Here is a 23386-nt window from a genome sequence, read left to right on the forward strand (position 1 = left end):
CACTAAATTAAATAAAAACTATTAACTTTAGCATCGTGATTTCCAAATGCGGCCTATTGAAATAATTGAACGCTCGTTCGCTTATTGTTCACCCACATAATAATTTGTTTATTCAAATTAGAAAAATTTGCGATAATAGTTAATTTTACATTTACAGTTATTTACTTGACTTATGAAGATCATATTCGATATCTGCATAGTGGAGCGGACCCGGCACTATTTACACACCTTTCCGTATTATAATTATAGGGGCCAAATGTATGCGCATTACGATATAGTTAAGTATAAGTATGTGCAATTAATTTAAGTTAGTTTATATGAACATTTTACAGTTAGGTCTTACAACTATTTATTATAGAATTTGTATTTGCATTTGCATTTGTTAACAAGGATCTTTCCGTTTTTTTCAATTTTTGTTTCCTTTGCTTTGAGTCGATTTCTTTATAACTTTACACTGAACCTTTGCATAATTAACGTGAACGGGGGAAATAAGTTATCCAATAAATAAAAGAGAATTGGGGCGGGGTTTGAAATTCAGATGATCTGTTGTGGCTCAGCCACATATTACAATTTGGAACTGAGAACTCAGCGGTGCACCAGATATACCAGATATACAAGATATATAATATATTCGTACGTATATAACATTGCAACAACTTGAATCCGGCGGAGGGGGCAGTCGGCGTTTTAGAAACAACAACAACAACAGCAGCAGCAACAGCAACATCGAGTTGCTGTTAATGCACAAAATCGTTGGGTATATAGTGCTGCGGCTCCACAATAACGCTGGTGTAATGGGGCGTGGCCACCACCGCCGCCGCCGCAGCAGCCGCATTAACGCTCTTGAAACTCTCCGCAAAATCGCTGACAACCCGCTGATGTTGCTGCTGCTGCTGTTGCTGTTGCTGGTGGGGCATTGCATAGTGGTATTGCTGGTGTTGCTGCTGCTGCTGTTGCGTCTGCAATCTCTGTTGCTGCTGCTGCTGCTGCTGTTGCAGGTGCTGCTGCTCCATCAGATGTTGCTGCTGCTGCTGTTGATGCTGCTGCTGCTGCTGCGAACTGTTGTCGGAGAAGTAACTCAGCTCGAAGTTGTGACTTAGATCGCTGTAGGTGGTTTGCGACGGCGAGGTGCCGTTCACAATCGAGGCATTTCCGGTGGACAGCTGCCGCTCGCTCTCCGAACTGCTGGAGCAGCTATTCGAGTTGGCGGAGAAGGGTCGGATCATCGAGGTGGCCACGTCCACCGTGGCATCGTAGTCGTAGTAGTAGTGGTTGTTGTTGTTGTAGTACAGATTGCCGGTGGTGGTGTCCGGATATTGCATCTCCGTGGAGTAGACGCCGGACGAGGAGGCCGATGCACTCGATCCACCGCCTGCACTCGAGGCGGTGCCACCACCCACACTGCTGCTCGAACTGACCACAAGGTCGTTCAAGGGCGGATAGAGTTGCGTGTAACTCAGGCTGTCGTGATCCATGCTCCCCGATTGCTGCTGCTGCTGTTGCAACTGATGGTGGTGCCACACGCCGTTGTTGTTGTTGTTGTTACTGCTGTTGCTGTTGTTGTTCGGTGGCACGGGAGTCACTGCGTTGGGTGGTTGCAGTGGCAACTCGGGCTCGAAGTAGGGATCCAGCTTGGGACTGGCACTCAGAGCCAGACTCACAGGCGTTCCCGGACCCACCGGCTGACCCGTCGCAACGGCGCACTGCCCTTGCACCACCGACTGCTGGGGCACCACCTGCACCGCTTGGGCTGCCTGCGCCGCTGCTGCCGCCGCCGCTGCCGCTTGGGCCGCCTGTGCCGCCGGAGAAATTGGCTCCCGCTTCACCACGCCCGTCTGAATCTCGTTCAGCACCAAGTCTTTCACCTCTCGTTCGCTCAGCACGTAGTTCACGCTCACGATGAACACCTCCCGCGAGGAGCGCGAGTTGTGCACCAGGGTGGCGTAGGACTGCACCCACACCCAGCCACCGCCTTTGGTCAGGAAGCGGTAGTACTTCGTGGTCACTTGGCCTTTGTACAGCACTGCAGGTTAAGAAAGATAAAATGAGTACAAATTTGTAAAGAAGAAATAATAAGGAGATACAATAAGCCATTACACAAGACTATATATAAATGGTTAAAATTAAGGGTAAAGAGTTTTTAAAAAATAAATATTCCACTCAAAAATGTTCCTTTACTTTAGATTTTAAAAAGATTAAAAAATACTTTTCTAATGTTTTTTGTTTGTGTGTTTTTTGATAAAAATTGACCCAAAACAACTTAAGTTAAGTTAGTAAACTACAATTAATTTGAATAAGTTCATTTCAATAAAGCGAAACTTGCTTTTTACTTATTTATGAGTTTTTTAATGTCATAATTTTACTGTTTCATGAAACTTTAATTTTTTTACCAAACCAAACTTTACTAATTAATAGAAACATTTTATTTTATCCTCTTCTGAGGTTTTTCTTTCAGTGCATGGCTTAGTGCACTCTGCAGTGGATAAGAAGGTGTTTTCTTACGGATTTGATGGGAGCAGCGCATGGCCATGATGTCCGCGGCGTGGATGTACTGGTACAGGGTCTTCTCGATGAGGTCCTGCGGCTCGTACCCGGTTAGCTGCGATACGCTGTAAGTAAATAAACAGGCAACCGGGATAAGTTTGGGATAAGTTTCGAGGTTTTTGGCTGGCAAATCCAAACAATGAGTGGTCATTGGTGTTGCCTTTGTCGCTGGTGTGTTTTATTCGGTTGCCTTGCTTTTGCTTTGCTTTTGTCAACTCCAATTCAATTATGCAGAAAAAACAAAACAGGAGGGGGAAAAGGGGCTGATTTCTGGTCACCAGCTCACCACTTTGGGGTTGTTCACGGAGGACAGGAAGGGCGCCAGAACAGGATGGCAATATGCCGAGGCATCATGAGGGTAATTGAGTGACAATAATGTCAGACAAAGTGGGCTGGTTTTTTTTACATAAAGTCCCTTTCCCCCCAAACGAACACACACACACAAACACAGTGAAACACACACTGACAAAGGGAAATCAAGCTCAAGAGGGAAATGATTTGTTTTTCTTTTCGTCATGTCGACCCGTCTTGCTTACATTTCCTTTTCCCTATTCTATTCTCTTTTTCTTTGTTTTTTAGCACTTTGAAAACATTATCTTTTGGGGGCGGTTGCTGGAACTTTTTATCGCGGCGTAAAAGCGAATTCGGCGGCCCGTTTAAATATTTGCCTAGTGTCGGATGTACGGCAAACAGGCAAAGGATACTTTCAAGGATTTTTTTGATGCAGTGAGGAAAACAAGGAGGAGTAGGTAACCCCAAACTAAATTTCTATTTAAAATTATCTTTCAAAACGGATTTTTAAGAGAATTGAAAAGATAACATCTTTCTTACAAGGATATTTAACTAACTGCAATCTCTTCGTCTCCTAATAAAATATTATTTAAGATTCACGCTTAATTATTTGAAAATTTAAAAGCCTTGATAACCTACTCCCTTTTAAATATATTTTTTAGAACTCAACTCACCGAGCATCGAAGAAGATGAGCTTCATATCCAGCTTGGCCCGGAACATGAACATGTTCTGATGGAGCTTGATTTCTGTGATGGCGGAGGAAGGCAGCGAGTGACCGACGGCCACCAGGCCGAGATTCTGGATGAGGCTGCCCTGTCCATCCCCGCGATCGGGATATATGCGAGCCTTCAGATAGCCAGAGCAGTGTATCACCTAAAAAGCAGATAAAAATATAATAAATATCTACAATATTTAATTCCCTTTTCTCCTTAAATAATCTTTACTTCTTCATAAGGATTTGTCATCGTTGATTCATACATGCAGAAGGATCTCTCTATCTAGTAAACCTTCAGTTATTTATGTGATAGTTAAATTACCTTAAATCCTGAGGTGGTGAGGCCGGCGTTCCTCTTGGCCAGGACACACTTCATGCGCAGGAAGAAGGTCTTCTCGATCTCGATGGTGTGCGATCCGCGATCGTGGTCGTAGGACGAAGGATGCTGGACGCCATTGGGACTGCCGATGGGCGTGTGCGTCTGGGCGAGCTGTAGGGAGTTGAGAAAGGCGGCCTGTGGCGTGAGTACAAATCGAAGTGCGATAGAGAAGTCAACAGATAGAGAGCGAGAGAGAGAGAGAGAGGGAAAACATTGTGAAATGTCTCGAGAGAATCGGTCGAAGTGCAGGCTGTACTCACTGGATGCTGGTTGATGTGCGGATGCAGCGACAAAATGGCGTTCATCTCGTCCTGATCGTAGTTGTGGATGTACTCGAATATCGAGTTGCCCGTCAGTTCCACCTGGATAATATAATTAAATAAATATTTTATAATTATTAAGAAGATTTAATAACAACCAAAAGAAATTTATTTTTTCAAATTTAAAAGCTTAAGGAAAACTGTGAGGCTTTGTGGGGAAAATATATTTATTTTGTTTTGTTTTTTACTTTGATTTTCGTGTAAGCAAATAAAAATTGCCTAACTGATTTAATATATTTTCCTAGCCATCACTGAGTGCCAATTAGTGGGCAAATGCAAATGAATCGTCTTTTGTGGAGCCACAGCACTTGGGTTCCTTTAACCAGGCCCATTGACTTGCAAATGCAAGTGGTGGCCGGGATACAAAAAGACAACCTCAGGTGGCCCGGCAATTTATGCGCATAAATCAGGACAAGAGATCCGACGACACTCACCTGGCTGAGTCCCAGATGCACGGAGGCCGTTTCTGAGATGTACATGATTTTCCCATCCGGAGCCACCACGAAGATGAAGCCGTCCAGCGTTTGCAGGAGATGGGAGCCCAGCTCCTTGATGGTGGCGCCCCTCTGCATGGCGGGCGATGAGCCCCAGGCTTCGCCAAGTCCTGGAAAATAAGGATATATAATTCTTAAAAGCACTATAATGATTTATTAAATAACTCTCACATACAATTTACTTCATCGTTGTGTTTTAATCACATAAAAAACAATTTACTAAGCAAAAGTATCATAAATGAATAAAAAACATAATTTAAATTTATTATTAAAAAAGAAGACATATTGTTATAATACTAACATATCTATCTCTAATTTCTGTTGCTAATATTCGCATTTATTTAATTCCAATTTGCCATCCCGTTGACAAGTTTCGCCCTAATGCCTCGAATTAATTGTTTGTCATCCGGTCGAAGTATCTTAATTCGCAAAATTCCCACCAGCAGCAGCGACACACGCCCTACTTGCCACTGCTGACGTCTAAATATTATTCCCAATTAAAGTCATCGAGCTCGGTAGGTGGCCCATTCACAGCCCACAATCTCCTTCCCCTTCCCCTTCCCCTCCCCCTTTCCACTTTCCACTTCCCATTCGCAGGATATATAGCATAGCATACTATATTGTCGTGTATATACTGCGGCACTTCCTTGGTCCGTCCGGATCTTGTTGTTTGTTGCCTATTATTAAAATAATTATTTCAATAAAGGCAGAAAAGAAAAGCACAAAACGGTGCGGCAACAATGGGAGCGACACCCGTCCACATCCCCTTTACCGCCCACCGCCCATCGGGCCACCCCTCTTGAGCAACCCTCTTTGTCAGCAGAAAATCTCAGTGGCGCACACTCACATGAGCGTAGAGGGGGGTTTTCCCCTTAGAGAATCCCGGGAAAGTGGGAAAAAGGGAGCGAGATTTCCAGTGCGGCTCTCGTTGCTCGTCGCTTTTTGAGTGAAACAACAGACGCCATTGTGTTTTAGCCACCCCCAACCGGCCAAACCAGCCAAACCAGCCAACTTGCCACCCATTCCGGCCCACTTTATCCTGCTGTTTATTGTCTGCCCATTGTTGAGTGGTTTTCCCCGGCTTGTCCTCGCCAAACATATGCTTTAAACAAACATCGCCGTTTAAACTTGAAAAGTTGCATGATAAAAAAATAGGAGAACCCGAGAGTGTATATCGAAGTTAAAAGGAAAACAAAGGAATGTGTCCTGCTGCGAGGATACGACGAGGTTGGATTATAATGAGCGTGTCGGTCGCGTGGCTGTCAAGCATTCCGCATCATTTGCCATTGCCACAAGGCGTAATTCACACGAGATGAAAAGCCAAGAACGGCGACAAATTGAGCGGCAATCAAGTGAGCTTTTCCACTACAATTGGGGTGGGAGGGAAATTCGGAGAGAGAGTGAGGAAAAGCGCAACTTACCATCGGGAAAGACTTGGCGCATTTTCAAATACGATGTGGTCAGCCGGATGACGGAGGCCTTGTCCAGTTGCGAAGTAATCGCCGCTGGCAGCGGCAGTAATTTGGCCAATTCGCAGAATTCCGTGTTTTCCTTTTCACGTCGGGTGCGTGCCGCATTTTTGCTTTTCTCCTTCATGGCACACGTTTTGGCTATATCTGCAAAAAAAAGAAATAACAGCGAATTCAAATAAAAAATCATTGATTGAACGAGGGGGATTTTTGGTTTGAAAAGAAAATTCAGTTTTTAAAAACCACAACCGACCATGCAATCTGCTCTCGTAGCAATCCTTGCGCACTCTGCGATGGTTTGTCATTTTAAATTCGTATTTTTTTAACAATAAAATAAACTGGTTTATAAACTTTGCTTTAAAACGGTCACAGCACTTCCTCAGCACTTGCTCATCTCCCTGCAATCACCTGTTTGCAACTGAGTTCCTTTCTGCCAGGACAACCACTTTTAACAGCTTCGAAACTGATCCCGAAAAGGATCTTCTACCTGATGTGGACTCGAAAAACACAACCTGCCATTGGTTGAACTGATTTTTACCTGTTGTCTTGGCAATTGACTTTTCGCAATCTTAACAATTTCGCTGAATGGCAAACCGGAAGTGCGGAAATAGTTGCCATCTCACTCGACCTGATGACTCCTGCACTCAACAGGTTGACTTTTGCCGACCGCAGGAGTTTGACTTATATCTATATATGTATATATTCGTGTATTCGTGTGTCTGCATGAGCACATAATACACAAATGATGTCCCACGCACACTCGCCCACAAAACGAGAGTTTAGGAGGTGGCTGAATATAGAAGTGAGTGTGTATTTCAGGATGACCCACAGCCAGCGTCTTGCCATTGATAGTTTTCGAACGTGATTTTGGCGCAGTTTTGCCAAAATCTAAGCCACTGGGACTCCTGCTGCTTTATTTTCCATCGAGTCACTTTTTTTGGCAGTTTTAAAGAACTTGGCCATTTACCTAGATTGGCCGCAGAGCAAAGAATTCGCACGTATTTACAAGTTTATTGACTTAGGTCACGTAGTTTTAATGCATTTTCGTCTAGTGAATGACATTAAAGCCCCTCATAGACTACACTAAAAAAGGGTAGTAAAAAATTAAACAATGAAATATCAAGGTAGATTTTACGATTATCCAATTATAAAATATTCTTGTTCTTGTTTTTTTAATTACAAAAATAGTAATTTTTGTTCTATAAGATTCTTTTTAATATTTAAAAAATGAAGTAAAGAAAATATATTAATAACATTTAATAGGTAGGTATATTGTATAATTTTAACAAATTGTTTCTGTTTTTCTAACAATTTGTAGTGATGCCATCAAGAAATGAAACATTTGTCAAGAGTCAGAGATTGAGCGAATTGGCGGCATCCGTTACGCATTCGCAGGAGCAACAGATTTGCTCAACGATCGTAATCCTATAGAGTATAAAGAGCATTCCGCGCTAATCCGCAAGGCAAATGTGCCAACATGCACGACTGAAGTGAGGTCGCTTCCCTTTCCCTATAAAGAAAAAAGTCCAGGGGAAAAAGGGAAAAACGCAGAGGCGTTCCCATTTAGGCCGCGATTATTATAAATGCCTCGAAATGCGGACAGGAGTCAGCCAACCAGGGGTATGGGTATCATATGGTGCGAAATCCGTATAATAGGATAGTTTACGAGCAGTAAGTGGGTCAAAATTATTCAGGATGTCTGCTACTTTTGCTAACGAACATTACAGCAATTCATAAAGTCATAAATACAAGCATATCCAATGATATATCAGCATCGGTTCTCATAATCTCAATCATAAAAGAACGGAAGTGAGAACTTCAATTCCGGCAAAAGGAAATCAAAAACAGAATCCAATCATTACTCTGTACGCATAAGTAGGTAAAATTGTCTTCAAGAATATGGAACAACATTAATGAAGAATAAATGCGGTTATTTATTAAAAGGCGGTTCCCATAACTTTGTCAATTTTGATCCGAACTCGGAATGGCATACCTCTAAACTTCTTAAACAATCTGCGTTAAAATTTTTGACCACAATTCATGTCCGATTTTTTCAATCTTTAAATAGATTTCAGGATAGTGGCCCAAATATGGAGTTCCAGAAACTTTGTCAATTTTAATCAGATTCCAAAGTGGCATATCTCTTAAGGGGGGAAATACAATTAGAAATTTTTTTTTTTCGAAAAATTTTTTTTTGGCTTAATGTACTCCAAATATATCTGGGAGTAAGCCTTTAAAAGCATAAAGCCGTCCGGTACTTATTTTCAGAGTTATACGCAATTTAGTGAGGGTGTGTCATATGGCGGACATGCACAAAAGTAAACTTTAAACGCTTCTCCTGAAAAGTCGTGTTTTCAAAGTCGCCGTGCAATGTACAGGTCAGAGATTTTATTTTAATCGAATGCGGTTTTTTGCATTATGTTTGAAATTAAATTCTCCACACCATGAATATAACGGTTTTTCATATTTGTTTGTTATAACATGTTTTTTTTACAATCAAACTCAAAAAAAAACCGTTATTTTTGAATTTTTTTTTAACCTAAAATTTTTTAATGGAAAAATAATTTTTTTTAAATATGGTTTAATTCATGGTGTGCGCTGTACCTTTAAGTTTAAAGCCCAGTTGCTGTTTTTTGTTTAAGTCGTGATCCTGGACCTGGAGACTGCACGGCGCAAAGTCCTTCCCTAAAAACACGACTCCACATTATTGATCATAAATGGGCTTAATTACAATATTTTTCAAAAAACTTGACTGATTTTTATTGCTCAATAATTACCCAATAACATGCAAAAAGAATCACTAAGATTCATTTAATACTCTACTTGCAATCCACTCCCAAAGATAGCCCTCATTTCAGGCCTTCTAATTGTATTTCCCCCCTTAACGTTTATAATCGCATTCTTGAAAAAGTGCATTCACAAATTTTCATTTTCCGTTTTTAATATAAATCTCAAAAAACTTGCATTTAATTTTAACAGTTTTCTGATCAAAAACCTACTGGATCCTTCCCTGAAAGTGTATAAAAATCAGAGTCATGATTCGACTGGCGACTCGATGAACCGGATCCCAAGCCGAGTCGAATCTCTGCCAGCCAACTTGACCTTAATCTGGTTACAGGCAAACAGCGAACTAAAACAAATGGGTAAAAGTTTAAAAATAAAGTCAACACAGATATTCCCACTGAACTTGAACTAGAGAGTTCCCCACGGAGAAAGTGCGAGAAGGAGTCGATAGTCGATATAGGGATATACAGGTAGGATGAGTAGGATTCCCACGCAGTGGAAACTAGAGAGTCCATAAAGCAATTAACAGGACACTGGCCGCTGGTCCGATGCTAATGTGGGTGTTGCGGGCGAGGCGCTGTTTCCTATTTCCTTCGACCAACATCCTACTTGCCACAAGCGATCCTGCTGCTCCACAGGTATGGATATGCTAAAAACCCGCTGCTCGCCGATCGGTTCTCACGCTAGCGCATAGCCATCCGGGGATTTCCAAGTTCGGCCAATTGATAACCAGTCGGGGAAATACGGCAAAAAAGCAGCACATGTCCTGGAAGTGTGAGAAACTTGCGCGGCACTCTGGTCTCAGGTATTTGTACCTGGTACTCGTTCCGCTCCGAGATTCCCACACACATTCCCGAGGTGTCCTATCAGGTGGGAAGGCGGAAAAGTGGAAAGGTAGGAAGCTGGGGAAAGCGGAAAACTCGCCATACGTTGCCAATGTGCGTAACATATGCCGGAGCCAAAACGATAAGAGCTCCGCTCCTGTTAGTGCCAAAATGCCCAATCACTCAGAGAAAAGTTAATAGGGAAAATAAAGAACAAAATAGAGAATATAAGACTCATTACTCATTAAACCGATTAAATCGAATAATAAAAGCAATCCGTTATCAAGTATTTTAGCAGGATAAATTTTGCCTCAGAAATAAATCCCTATTTTATTCCCTGATCAATCATAATTGTATGGAAAGTTAAATCGAATAGCAAAATCGGAGGAATGGTATAGTGCAGGTTTATTTAATGTATATTAAATTTATTAAACCATTTTTTTCTCTGTGCACTCTATCACCCAACCCCCCACATTTTGGTCCTTTGCTCTTTTCCCGTGTGTTTTTCCAACGCACATGAAGTTTTTATCTTGAAACAACAGTCGGCGTCGCGTCGCTGAAGGGGCAACCTCCCTCGAAATGGGTAGCGAATTTTAATGCTCAGCTCGCGCTTAATTTTCGGATTAAAACCCGTAAAGCAAACAGCGGCTAAGGACACCACCAGACCAACTGGATGCGGACTCGCATCCGGACTGGCTGCCTCCGTACATTAACCCAATTTCAATATGCTTTTTGATTTGTTTGCGCGGCACTTTAACATTATCAAACAAAATTTTATGCAATCCAAGGGGTGTGTTCTCTGTATGTGTGGGTTTCGGCTTGGGTTTGGGCTTTGGGGGTGTTGGGCGTACGTTTTTAATTGCCTGCAATAACAAGTAACGACGGTCATAACACCAACAACAACAATAAAAGCAACACCAACACCAGCGAAAACAGAAGCTGAAAATCTCAGAAAAGAGGGAACAAAGCGTTCGCTTTGTTTTTGGTTGCCCAAATCCGCTAATTGCGCACAGTTGTCGTTGTTTTTGCCCCCGTTAAGACTTCAATTGGCCCTTTTATGGCACCCTAAATTATGCAAGGAACGGCCTATTGATTAGCATAACGCTTTATGAGCAAAGAATTAAGACAGGATTTCTTCTGGGGATACTAAAGTTCGCAGAAATGAACTCTTTGTCATCAAAGTTTCAGCAAATGTCAGACTGGGAATTTTGACGGACTAAAATATTTGAATAATAATATTATAAATATTTTCTTGAAGAATTCAAGACGCCCCCAAGTATGCAATGATTTTATTTAGTAAACATTTATCCTTGCATTTCTCTTTTTCTGCATGTTTTGATTTTTCAACAAAACTTTTTAATTAAAAGCATCGCTTTATTTGCCCAGCTAAATCAATAACAATAATGTACATTTTATTCATTAGTATATTTCAAAGCACCACAGGTGTAAATTTACCCTTTTAATTGCCAACAATAAAAACCTCGTAAAGCTGTGCAAAAACCAACAGAACAAATTTTAATCCCATGCTCATGCATCAGTTGCAAATGCCAGAATAAACAACAAATAAGTACTTAGTGTTGTGCGTTTGTAAATTTGAGCTGAATTCCGCCACAATGAACTACGCAACCAATATAATTTATTTAATATTAATCCGGCAAATTATTTTGTGTGAACTCTTTCGTAAATCTGAAATAAAACACAAGCGAGGCAAACAGCGAAGTGAAAGCAAATAGAGCCCCCAATCGATGCGTCTGACCAAGCCCATAATCGTAATAATAATCAACCAGCACATCATAATCACTGTTTTCATTACACTATATTTTCAAAAATAATTATGCATGTATTTTATTTGTATTTGTTCAACAAACATAACCAGAGCTGCCGGTTCACAGCTTCCAGTTTCGAATTGTGCGGCTGGGGAAGAGGGGGAAAAGTGGCAAGGGGGCGGACAAATAGCCAGAGCAAATACGCAAAGCGATGAGGCGTTCAAAATGCGAAAGTAAACTTTCGAATGGAATAAAAAAAATTATATATATACACAAACAACAAAAACAACAAGAACAACTATAAAGGGGGAACAACAAATACGGCAGCAACGAAATGTGTACCAGGAGCAGCAAAACCAGCAAAACCACCAACAACACAATAGCAGGCAGCCAAGCTATAAATACGGAAAATCTCGGAAATATCACGTAAAATCGATCAACAATACAAACTTGCAACCAAATGGCCGATGGGCCCCCATAGGCCATAGAACAATACCAAAACCAACATACCAAAACCATTTCACATTTCCCCCCTTTCCTCGTGGAAAATCAAACAAGTCAAAATGCCGCTCGCCAGCCAACAACTTCCAAGGGTCAAATCGATAATCATAATTTGAGGCCCCGAACTTGCAGTATAGAACAACATACACACCACATATGTATGTGTGTTTATGTGTGTACGACCTCACCTACGCGTAAATAGGAAAACACCTCCATTATCACTTGGTGAACGAGGTGCAGTCCATCGGAACTGGACTTGCAACCCAGCCGCCGTCCATTGTTGTCATTGTCGGTCGTCGTTCGTACGTGATGTTCACCATAAATTTGAATTTGATTTCGAATTTGCTCTAAAACAGCGGCAGCAGTCGAAACAACACAACAATGGCTGGGGAAACCGGCTACCATCTGATGGCTGATGGTGGACACTGAACAAATATCCACATGGAGTCGGGCAAATAGACCAACAGGAACGGAATGTAAACAAATTCCACACGGTAGTCTGGCAAATAAGGCTGAGGAATTGGGTTGACAAGTCGAGAGCAAAGCAGCAGTTTAAATAATTATGACAATTATTACTTAAACTTGAAATAGTTATTGCATACATACAAGAAAAAATACATACAGTAAAATATATTTATTTATATCTTTGTAGAAATATTCAAAACATATTAAGATCAGCACCTCTTTTAGTTTTCTTACATCACAAATGTTTTAAAATAAACCATTTATTTAAACAAACATAAAAACCATATTGTTTGCTAAATGCAAAACTTTAAAAGGAGTCAAAGCTGTAAAGTGCAAAAAAAAAAGTACTCAAAGCTCAAAAACAAAACAAAAAAACTAAACAAAATTAAATAATCAACATTCAATTCCAAATTCTTCAAAAAATAAAATGTAGCTTCCGTAGCTCACGAAATTCTCTGAATTGTCGCTCTGTCGTTTCGTTATTAATGACAATATTAATTCCATATCGTAATTGTTCGGGAGCCAATCTACTGCGTATTCATTTAGCAGTTGACGATACCGTTTTTCCGCTGCAATAAAAACTGCAAAACGAAAAACAACAACAACAGCAGCAGCAGCAGCAATAAAAAGAGCAACAACTGCAACAACAATTACTGTGGCTCAGTCTTACGCTCGGGTGTAAAATGAAACAAAAGTATGGTTGGAGAAAAATCAATACAAAGTCACGTTTTAGAGAAAATCACGTTTCATTAGATACCTATGGGTATACACAAGCGCGACTGCATATATATATATATTCCAATATATATATATACCGACAAGGCATTAACATTCCATTGTTGAATTGTTTTATGTAAGCGAAACTATAATTTAAAATTAAAACAAATCGTTATTGAATTGCCTGCAAAATGTTTTTGAAATTCAAATGCGAATGTTAAGTGAAAGGCCGAATGAATGTCTCTATTTGGAAAACACCTAAAACCAAAATCCATAGAAATGGCTTATGAATATATAATTTCGTTTTTCCCTGAACCGCAAGCTCACCTTGAAATTTACGACACTTTTCACTTTATCATCAAGGCTAACGTTTCTGTCTGCGGCATTAGGAGTCTTAAAATAGTTGAAGTACCCATTTTTTGGGGGATAAACGGGAGGCGTGACTGTGGGGTTCCTCCCCCAAATAAAATCCCGCAGGAAGTGGAGGTGTGACTTTTTAAATCTGGGCAATTAGTTGGTTTTCCCAAAATGGTGTTGAAAATTCGGGGATTTTTGTGTTTTCATGGTGGGATTAGGTGGCATTATGAAGGCATTCGTTTAGGATGATAAATTATTGATTAATTGACTGGTAAAAATACTTTAGTAAGATATGAATCTGAAAACATTACTTTTATAAGGAAAGATCAAATAATGTTTTTAACCTTTTATTATTAAATAATGTATAATGTACTTTTAAGGTTTCGATTTCTGTGTGTGGAATATAGTCAATGTAAAAGGTCGCCCATCATTATTAACTGATTAAAGTCAATAAGGGGACATCAAGGACATTGAAAGTTAGATCGCTTGCCTTGTATTACCATATGATTTAACTTTAAAGGAAATCTACACATTTGCTCTGCTTGAAATTGTAACACTATCAAAGTTGACGTGTTAGTTTGAACAGCGCAGCAAAATTACAGCATTAAGCGGATTTCCTCACTAGAAGTCAAACACGCACACACACACACATACTCACCAGTAAACATGCACCCATACTAACACTCAAGATAAACACTCACCGATGCAAAAGAAGAAGAAGAACCAGAACAAACACCCCCAGAGACAAAGACCCTGCATTCTAAGTACATATGTATATGTGTATGGGGGTCTCTGGGCATTCATCAAAAAATTTACGAGACAAAAGAATTTAAAAAGCATCAAATCCTAGACGAGACCAGAAATACGGCAAACGAGCACAGGAAACAATCCAAGGCACACGGCACTCACACAGGCAAACAAATACGTTGGGGGAAACAACAATAAGAGCGCAAGAAAATGGTGTCTCAGTCCCTCAGTTCCAATCCCATTTCAAGACCCATTCCCCAGGTAAAATTTAAAGCATTAGAAGCGAGGCACAGTGGTGTATTTGCTGTGGGAAATGGGACCAAAATAGATATTCCCAAAGGTCGGTGACACTTAAGAGGAGAAAAATTGACATTTAATAATGCATTGAGGATCTGAAACAAATCCAGTTTTCATAAGATATTTTGTAATTGCCACGCACATCTGGCGGGCATAAATAAATAAAATAAATAAGTGAAAGTAGAAGACCAAATCTTTTTAGCAGACTTTTGTTTTACTCATTTTCGCAAATGACGAAAGCACATTAACAAACTTTAAAAACTTAATGGTTTGTTCAACTGGGCGTATACGTGATATTGGTAATCTGGCCTTGTAAAGGCAGTTAGTGGAGTGCTACTACGAATGTTACTTGTTATGTTAAATGAGGTAATGATGCACTTTTAATTATTCTTTTAAGAAGGGATTCTGATTTTCTTTGCAGATCTGTGCCTATTAAACATTTAAAATTTAACTAAACGAATTATGTTTACAAATAAACCGAAATGTTGAACTACTAAAGTAAATGAAAATCGGGAGAGTAGAGAGACGAAATATGTTTTTCAAACAATTAGAAGTCTCGAAATAAAACTTTATCTTCTTTTCGTCTATCGCGACGAGCTGGGTATATAAATAAAAGCACCTAAAATCCCTAAAGTAAAGAAACTCCAGGCCACTGTGCGTGGTTCATTCACCGACCATTGCAGTACGACTGCGCTGCTTTTGCGGCTGTTTCAAATGCTGTTGTTCAGTGTAACAGACCGCGCGGGGAGGTGGGGGAGGAAAACGGGTTCCACAACTCACACACACACACGCACACTAACGAGGAACAACCACCCTCTCCGGCAAACAACAACAGTGCGCGCAAGCGAGAGCGGAAGAGCGGAGAACGTTACACAAATACACACATAAACACGCAGGCAACAACATTTTCTCATTGGCTGACTTGGCACACACACAGGCCTGGAAACTGGAACTGGCATCTGTGTGTGTGTGTGTGCGTGTGTTTACGCTTGTGTTTGTATTTCAGTTTGAGTTTGTATCGCGCCACCGCTCCGCCCACACACACAGTGGCACGTAATTGTTGTGTTGTGTGTGCTTGTCTGGCAACGCCTTAATAATTGTTATTTGAGTTTCATTTTGTTTTCGATGTTTGTGTGGATGTGTGTGCGAGTGGGGTTGTGTGTGGCCTGTTACACTCCATTAGCGAGCATTTCTGGCATTCGAGTTTTAAGCTTTCTCCTTTTTTGATCCCTTTTCTGAACAGGCAAACGCTTTTTTAATTTTTTTTGTGCAACCTCACCAACACACGCACATCTGGCGCATCCGCTTCTCAAAATTCAATGTCAGTTTTGTCACTTCCGTTTGTATTGGTGCGTGGGTTGTCGCTGTGTTCGTGAGAGCGAGGGGCTTCCCCTTTTACATGGCCGCCATTTTTATTCGGTTATGTCTTGAACAACTCGTAAACATTTGATTTCCCCTTTGAAACGATTTACATTTTTATGCCCCATAAAAACGTAAAATGCATTTATTTCCCTTATTTAAAGTGTCCAACAAAAAGTCCATAAATATGTACTCATCTTAACTAATTAAATGCGACAAACAAATAAATATGTAATGTCGCAAACTCGTGAAATAATGTTTAAGCCATATTAATGACTGGCAAGTAGATATATTATATCGTTTTTATTATTAAACATCGTTTTCCTATTTCTTAAGGATTTATAAGCTCCCATAACAATTGTAGGAAAAGAAATTCGATTTTAACATCTTCACAACTTATATGTAATTCTATATTTTTTTTCAGATACAATTCAGAGCGCACGATGTCACAAAAGGAAGCCAGTTGGCTCCACCAAAATCGACCAAGGAACGTTGCCATTTCCCCACCCGAATTCCCCCCTTTGTCCCCTCAGCTTTCCTGTCGCCTGGGCAGACAAAACAAATCATTTTCGGTGGCTACCGTATGCAAACAAAAAAAATGAAAAACAACAAAACCAAAAAACAAGAATCCCGAGACTCAGTAAAAACAAACACATTGCAGCTGCAGCACACAGAGAAAAACCTTAATCATCTCAATATTAACGAGGTAGATATTTTATGAAGTTTTTCTTAAATAAACTGATACCAATATTTTCCAATTTTAACTTGGCAATATCTCGTGAAGCGAATGTAATAACCTTTTGAAAAGCTTTACTCCTTCAATTAAAATTCTCAAAAAAGTAAAAAATATTTTTTGATAAAAATATCGATTGTTAATTTTCAAATATCCTTTGGCTAAATATACTAAGCAATAAGCACGGGCTTGTAAATTCGTTAAAAATTTATAAAAAACAAAATTGTATTCTACTGATCATCACTAGTTAGTCCTTCTTCGAGTAGATCTTTTCAAAGTTCTAAAAAATTTCTTCGTGTGCAGCACTGGCTACTCCGCTGGCTAATGATTACTTTTTGGGTCCATCTCAGAAGCGGGCTGCTGGGAGTGCAGGCTGCATCGCTTGAGGGAGTCGCTGGCCAAGATGAAGTTGCAAGACGTCCGCGCAATCGTAAATTATGCCACATAAAACGCGCGCGACAATAGGCGGCCCGAAAAAAAATAAAAGCACTTCACTTGGAGACCGAGAACGAGAACAAGAACGGGAACGACGACGACTTGGTCACTGGGTGCAGTGCGACTTGATCCAACACTAAGCTGACCGCAACTAAAACGCTCCAATCGTCAGCGCCGACGCCGCTGCCCAGTGCGATCCATCCGCTCGGCTTTTCGCTGGGTTCTCCGCCGTAGATTGCTTTCGATTCGAGTCGATTCGAGTGGAACTGGCACTGGGACTGGGTGTAATCGTTTGGAGAGCTCTTCGGCGGTGCTGAGCGGAGGTTCCAATGTCGCCTTCGCCGCGGACAATGTCACATGCTGGCGAAAATAAACAAACATAAGATGCGACCGTGACTTGTGCGGCGTTAGCAAAAAGTGTTGCATTTCACCAGAATCGCAGCGACTTTACTTTCTTCGCGACATTTGCTGAGCTCAGTCAAATCGGAGGGCGACGCCAGCTATAATAAAAGTTATCCAAGCCCAAAGTTGACCCCTGAATCAGATATTTATGTGCATAAGACAGAGGTCTGATCATCAGTTAACCCATTGGAAGCCAACGATTTAGATAAAAGTTTTACATAAATACTTCTGTTGAAGAATATGAAAATTTTCTAGAGTTATGTTTAATTCAATTAAATTTTTTCTTTAGCTTTGTTTCATTTCGAAAGGTTACAGATAAGAGATTGAATCTGTAAAATCTTAAATTTTTTATCTCTTAAGATATCTTTTATAAAGAACCAAAACATTTAATCAGAAAAATCTTGTAAATAATATATAGGTCTGTTTATTCATAAGGTTCGAGGCACGGCCTTGTGCGATGCACAATTTGTATTTTGTCATTATTTGTTGTCATCGTATCGTATTTTGGACTTTACGCGATTCATTCATTGATCGATCACGAATAGTACGAGTATCTTTTGGCACTTGTCAGCCGGCTCGATGGCACGTGTTGCCGATTTGTTGTCGTTGCCGATAATGTCTTCTTTTTTTCTTTTGAGCTGCCAGTGTTTTATGTCTTACAATATTTCGGCTTCTTTCTTGGCTTTGTTTTTTGTTTGTTTTGCTGGCGTCGATGAGCTAATCGCATATGACGTTTACAATTTCTTGCACGCGCAGCAATATTTCGCCCTCAGCTGCAGCAGTTGAGTGTTGTTGTTGCCGCTGCAACTGCAACATCGTTCATTATCTTGGCTCAACGTGCAAAAATTTTAAATATTCTTTTTCGTTTATAGTCCCTCTCACCGCAGATAAGTTACATATGTGATTCACTTGCACTGGCGCCCTAACGAAGTCAGCTAAATCGGAAAAAGACCTGGGATCTTAACTTTGCATTGAGGAAGGTTTTTTCGAATGAAGGAATTTTTAATAAGCCCTATGCCAATAAATATGGGTAATGTTCTGCTTATGTTCTCTTTAAAATAAAAAGTAAATAAAAATACCGGACTAAGCGTGTTCTAATTTCAATAGATTTGTATAGAGATAAAGATTTGAATAGATTTGTAATCCTGGTTTAACAAGACATTACAACGTCCGCTTAAACATTATATTTTAGAGAAAATAAGTGTAGTTTGAATTATGAATTTCACTACAACAAAACATTTTTTCAAGAAGAATTGAGAAAAGAGTGTGAGATGAAATACTTCTATGCTCTAAGTCTAGGGGCTTCCTCGGATCAACCCTCAACTTTTCCATGCTTACATGACAGCCAAGCCCACAGATCTAGATCCGTATCTCAAGACGTTCGATGATGGCATAATATGCACACATGCCTGTGCACATTGGACACGGAGAGATTCCCATATTTTCAGCACAAAAATCCCGAACCCTTTTTTTGTAAGAGAGAAAAAACTTACAAGTTGGAAGCGCCAACGATTCGGATACAAGAGGACGAAAACGAACCGCGTATGCGGGCTTTGTTATCCGATAGCGGAATGCCAGGACGAAGAAGAGGACAATGGATCCAGGATCTCCTCGGCTATTCCTCGGCGCTGTTCACTTGGAAACAAAGTTGCCTCTGAGATCGAACCGATTCGATATCGGCGCGGGAACGTGATCCAAACAATGGACACAGGACTTGTGGCAAGGACTATCCCGAAAACGCTGAGTGAAATTTTTAAGTCGCACTGCAAGAGTTCGTGTTGTCGCATAAATTAAGCCATTAACAAGTAGTTGTAGAAATTAGAAAAATATTTCTCTAGATCTCTGGATAAATATAAATTTAATTTTGGGTGTGAAAATCATTTAACTGTTGCTCCAGCTGCAACTCACGCTTGGATGCCGCCCCTCCGGTTTTATTTTTTCGGAAGCGAGGCCACCGGAAAAACTCTGAAATGATCCCGGCTTCCCGGCAACCAATTGGATTTGTGGCAGACATAGTGGCGGCAATCGGAAAGCAACCTGGGATACCCAAACACTTAAAGGAATATCGGAACAGGGACGGCTGTGCGGCTCAATTGCATTGGCGATTGAGCGTGAAATTGTAATGCCTGATTTGATTTCACGTGACAAAGGGTCTCGACATTGAAGACACTGGCACACATGGTCTAGGAATGCACTCGGCGAAAAATCACTCATTACTGGGTTATATTTAGTTCTTATTTACCTAGTTTCTGATGAAAACGAGACAGATGCAAAGCTTTGTAAAACAAAAACTAAGCTCATTTTTCGAATTTTCCGCTTTACTCTCTCCCATATAATATTTTTAAATATTGTTCATTTCTAAACATTCCGTTCGATAATGAACTTAGGTTTCATTGATATGATATTGTTTCATATGATCTTTTTTAAGTGAATCTTTTTTTATTGAAGTGTAGTGTGTCCGTTGCAGGCCTCACAGGGAAATCATTTTCTTTACTTCTACAATTTGCCTTCTGGTCTGTATATCCTAGTAAAAATTTACAAATCTTTTTCCTGATTAATTAAAAAAACTTCCTATTGACTATTTTTCCAAGTGCTTCTTTAAATGTGTGTGACTTTAAGGAGGACTGACATCCTCCCGAGTTCCAAGGCTCGTTTTCGAATTGGACACACCCGCTAATTTGCTTGGCGCGCGACACCTTTTGGAGTGGAGTTTACCGGGAGACGAACACTTTTGAGGAACATGAGGAGCTGGGGAGCTGGGGAGCTGGGGAGCTGGGGAACTGGGGAGTTGGGATGCTGAGATGCTGGAACTGGCGACCCGTCATGGTCATTTCTGTTGGCCAGCGAGCAATGTCCAATGTCCGAGCCGAATGCTGTTTTGTTTGCTCGCCGTGCTTTACGCCCTTCGGTCGGCACTCTCTATCTGCCTTCCTGGAAGTATTATAGTAAATTTCTCGCATATCTCTCGTGTGTCATTGTCGCCGGGTCCCCGTATCCGTATCCATCTCCGAATCCATCTCCGTCTCCATTTCCATATCCATCTGCGTCTCGGTTTCCGTTCCCCCCTTTTCTCGGCCAGATTATTAGTTATTATTTTTGTCATAAATGCAAATTAGCTATGCGCAATTTGCATATTCTACATTAAACCTGAAAAGCATACTGTCTCGGCAACTCTCGTTGGTCATTTGGAAGACCAGGCTGAAGTCTGGCCAGTAATGGGGATATCTGTGTGGACCTTCGGCTTCACTCCTACTTGGGTTTACTTTGCGATTTCGCTTTGACAGAGTTGTTCACCGGTTGGGCATATTTTCAATGGAAATATGTTTAACTTTCCTTTTCAAATCGATATTGTGGTTAATGTTCTTTTCATTTTCAAACTTTTGTAAAATTTTTAGAATTATGTAGCATTTGCGAGTTTAAGAAACTAATTCAAAATAATTCTTAAAAACTTTTTTTAAATTGTAATGTAGGTATTTCACTTATGACATCTGGGAAAGACTTGTTTTTTGATTATTGAGTTGAGATAATACATTTTTACCAGCCTATATAATAAAAAACTTCAGTATTGTCAAAATTTTAAGATCTAGGCAAATTTACTAATGCATTTGCGAAAGCCGAAGAACTTTCAAACAAAAAGACTATAAATTTATAAAAATATCTTGTCAAAAATCTTGAGTCATATAAAAATTTTTGTAGACTCGGAATATCCACTAATGGAAGCTCTGTAATACCACCGATTCTCAGAGAGGACGTTAAAAAACGGTCGTTGATTTTAGTTTTATGAGGACTGCATTGGATTCTGTAGAAAACCCGGGGCTGATGACCACAACGTCTGGGATCGAAATCCGGCGACATTTTTAAGTGCAATTCGACTTGCTGCATTTCCCCTTTCATAATTATAAAAAGTCTTTCGGTTGTTTTCGTTTGGGCCCTGAATTTGCATTTGCATTTGCCAGTGGGGCGTTTCGGTTTATGGTTTTCTTTTTTTCGGGGCTATATTATTTTTCGTTTTATTGTTATTGTTGCTAAACAATTATTTCTGATTCTTGGTTCCGAGGAGGACGGAGCGAGAAGTAACCTCCGCCGACGGCATCGACGGCTTGTGGGCGTCATGTTACAGACTGTGTGACATGCCCTCGATGCCGATGACGATTCCATGCTCCCCGGGTTCTTTGTTCGACTCACATACATATGTTTTTTTTTCAAATGTCGCCTACAACAATTCGCGTTGAATTTCACTTGTTCACGGCTCCCTTTTTTTTTTTTTTGTTATTAATTTTTATGCTTAAGCGGGGTTCCTTCGAAGGGTTATGCGTCATCCTGCGGGGAGCTAGGCTCACTCACCTCTGGCAGCTATCCGTTTTGCCGCTGGTATTGTTGCACTTGGGCCACCGTCGATAAATCCCAATAGGAAAAGCTCCGTTTGGCAAGAAAAACAAACTAAGTAGGCTTAAATCACAGTGTGCTAAATGCTAGCACATTTTTTGTTTAAATAGATGATTTAAAAATAAATAAACTTGAATGTGTTGCGGACGAACGATTTTTATGTTTTGCCGGAAAGGTTTTTTAATGAGCCCGTTAACGGGGATTATTGGATGGCGTTTATGGCACTCGAGCAATTTGCTTTTCAGAATTCGTTATTTCTTTTTAATATATATATATTTCTTTTCCTTTAACACTTGCGGGCACGACGGGAAAAATATCCAGACTGGGATGTGGATAGATGGATATACACGGTTTGGATTTTAGACAGACGGCGTGGACGCGCAGCTGAACCAGCGAGCGGGCGGCGAGCGAATGAGTGACTACTCATATGGACCGAGCACAGCCTGCAGTAACTGGGGGCAGCAGCGGCAACAGCAACAGCAACAGCAGCAGCAGTACGGCAGCAACATCCCAGCAGCAACATCAGAACGACAGCAACACCAACACAAAGCAAGTGATGTGGAGGCGCGACGAGTGCGCACGCACACGCACACAGATGCAGCAAACAGACTCACACACAGATACAAGGAACACACACACTCTCAGGAACTCAATCCCCCGACTGGAAGTCGCTGGTGTTGCTCGTGCTGGTGGTGGCTGAACATGCAACATTCCAGTCGGCCGCTTGTGTGCGTGTATTAATGAATGAAACGCCAATGCCGCCGCACCACCCCTCCTTATAATACCCCACCCACCGCATTTCCCGCACCCTGCATATCTACATATAATATAAACTCACGTTTCACGTGAGCAGCGGTCTGGAGGATCTGGATGATATGATATATACGTGCTCGGAGTCCGGTGCCAAAAACAACTGTGCTGCGCATGCGTGTGGTGTGCCAAAAGGTATTAGCCAGGGGGACCATAATTTAGCTGGAATTGGGAAGCGGCGTCCTTCGGTTTCCGGAGTAACATCTTTATTGGTTTTGATTTATATTACCAACCGAAAGGTATTGTATTAGGTTCCCATCCCTAAAAATATTAAAACTGTTAAAATTAATTATAAATACACATACTGCGTTTTAGCACATAAATTAGGAATCCTAAAGCAGCTTACACAATTTTACGATTTAGACCTAAACTATTTAATGATTTACGACCGCAAAGTGCTTAGTTTTTTCCTTTTTATTTATTTCCATATTTAAAGCAATAATATCAACCAAAATATTCAAACGTTCCGGTTCTAAAATCAAATAACACAAAATGAATTTTTGAGGCACAATTAAGTCCTAAAAGTATGCAATAAAATAAAAACAAGAGAATCATGCCACCCAGAATATCCAGTCAGACCTGTGAATGGA

The 23386-nt window shown here is 40.6% G+C and overlaps 1 protein-coding gene across 4 annotated transcripts; it reads right to left on the reverse strand.

The window, feature by feature from the left end:
• Window positions 1-5: 5 nt before the first annotated feature.
• Window positions 6-22386, reverse strand: LOC108087065 (protein single-minded). Of its 4 annotated transcripts, none has more exons than XM_043209172.1 (8): window positions 6467-6533; window positions 6166-6360; window positions 4685-4854; window positions 4191-4292; window positions 3874-4065; window positions 3510-3709; window positions 2503-2609; window positions 6-2023 (listed from the first exon to the last, which is right to left on the reverse strand). In XM_043209172.1, exons 1-8 carry the CDS (start codon window positions 6516-6518, stop codon window positions 738-740), a joined length of 2304 nt encoding a protein of 767 aa, XP_043065107.1. In that variant the 5' UTR covers window positions 6519-6533; the 3' UTR covers window positions 6-737. The 4 variants fall into 4 exon arrangements, with proteins under 4 accessions (XP_043065107.1, XP_043065109.1, XP_043065110.1 ...); XM_043209174.1 differs by lacking the exon at window positions 6467-6533 and adding an exon at window positions 17096-17327 and having other exon boundaries at window positions 9-2023; XM_043209175.1 differs by lacking the exon at window positions 6467-6533 and adding an exon at window positions 21945-22386 and having other exon boundaries at window positions 10-2023.
• Window positions 22387-23386: the final 1000 nt, after the last annotated feature.

This window comes from Drosophila ficusphila, unplaced genomic scaffold, assembly GCF_018152265.1.
Source record: "Drosophila ficusphila isolate 14025-0441.05 unplaced genomic scaffold, ASM1815226v1 contig_791, whole genome shotgun sequence".
Lineage (NCBI taxonomy): Eukaryota > Metazoa > Arthropoda > Insecta > Diptera > Drosophilidae > Drosophila > Drosophila ficusphila.

Coding starts and splice junctions, on each gene's coding strand:
- LOC108087065 (XM_043209172.1), bottom strand. CDS start 6,518: ATGACAAACCATCGCAGAGTGCGCAAGGATTGCTACGAGAGCAGATTG. Junction 4,855..6,165: donor GCGCCAAGTCTTTCCCGATG/GTAAGTTGCGCT, acceptor CTTATTTTCCAG/GACTTGGCGAAGCCTGGGGC. Junction 4,293..4,684: donor TGCATCTGGGACTCAGCCAG/GTGAGTGTCGTC, acceptor TATATTATCCAG/GTGGAACTGACGGGCAACTC.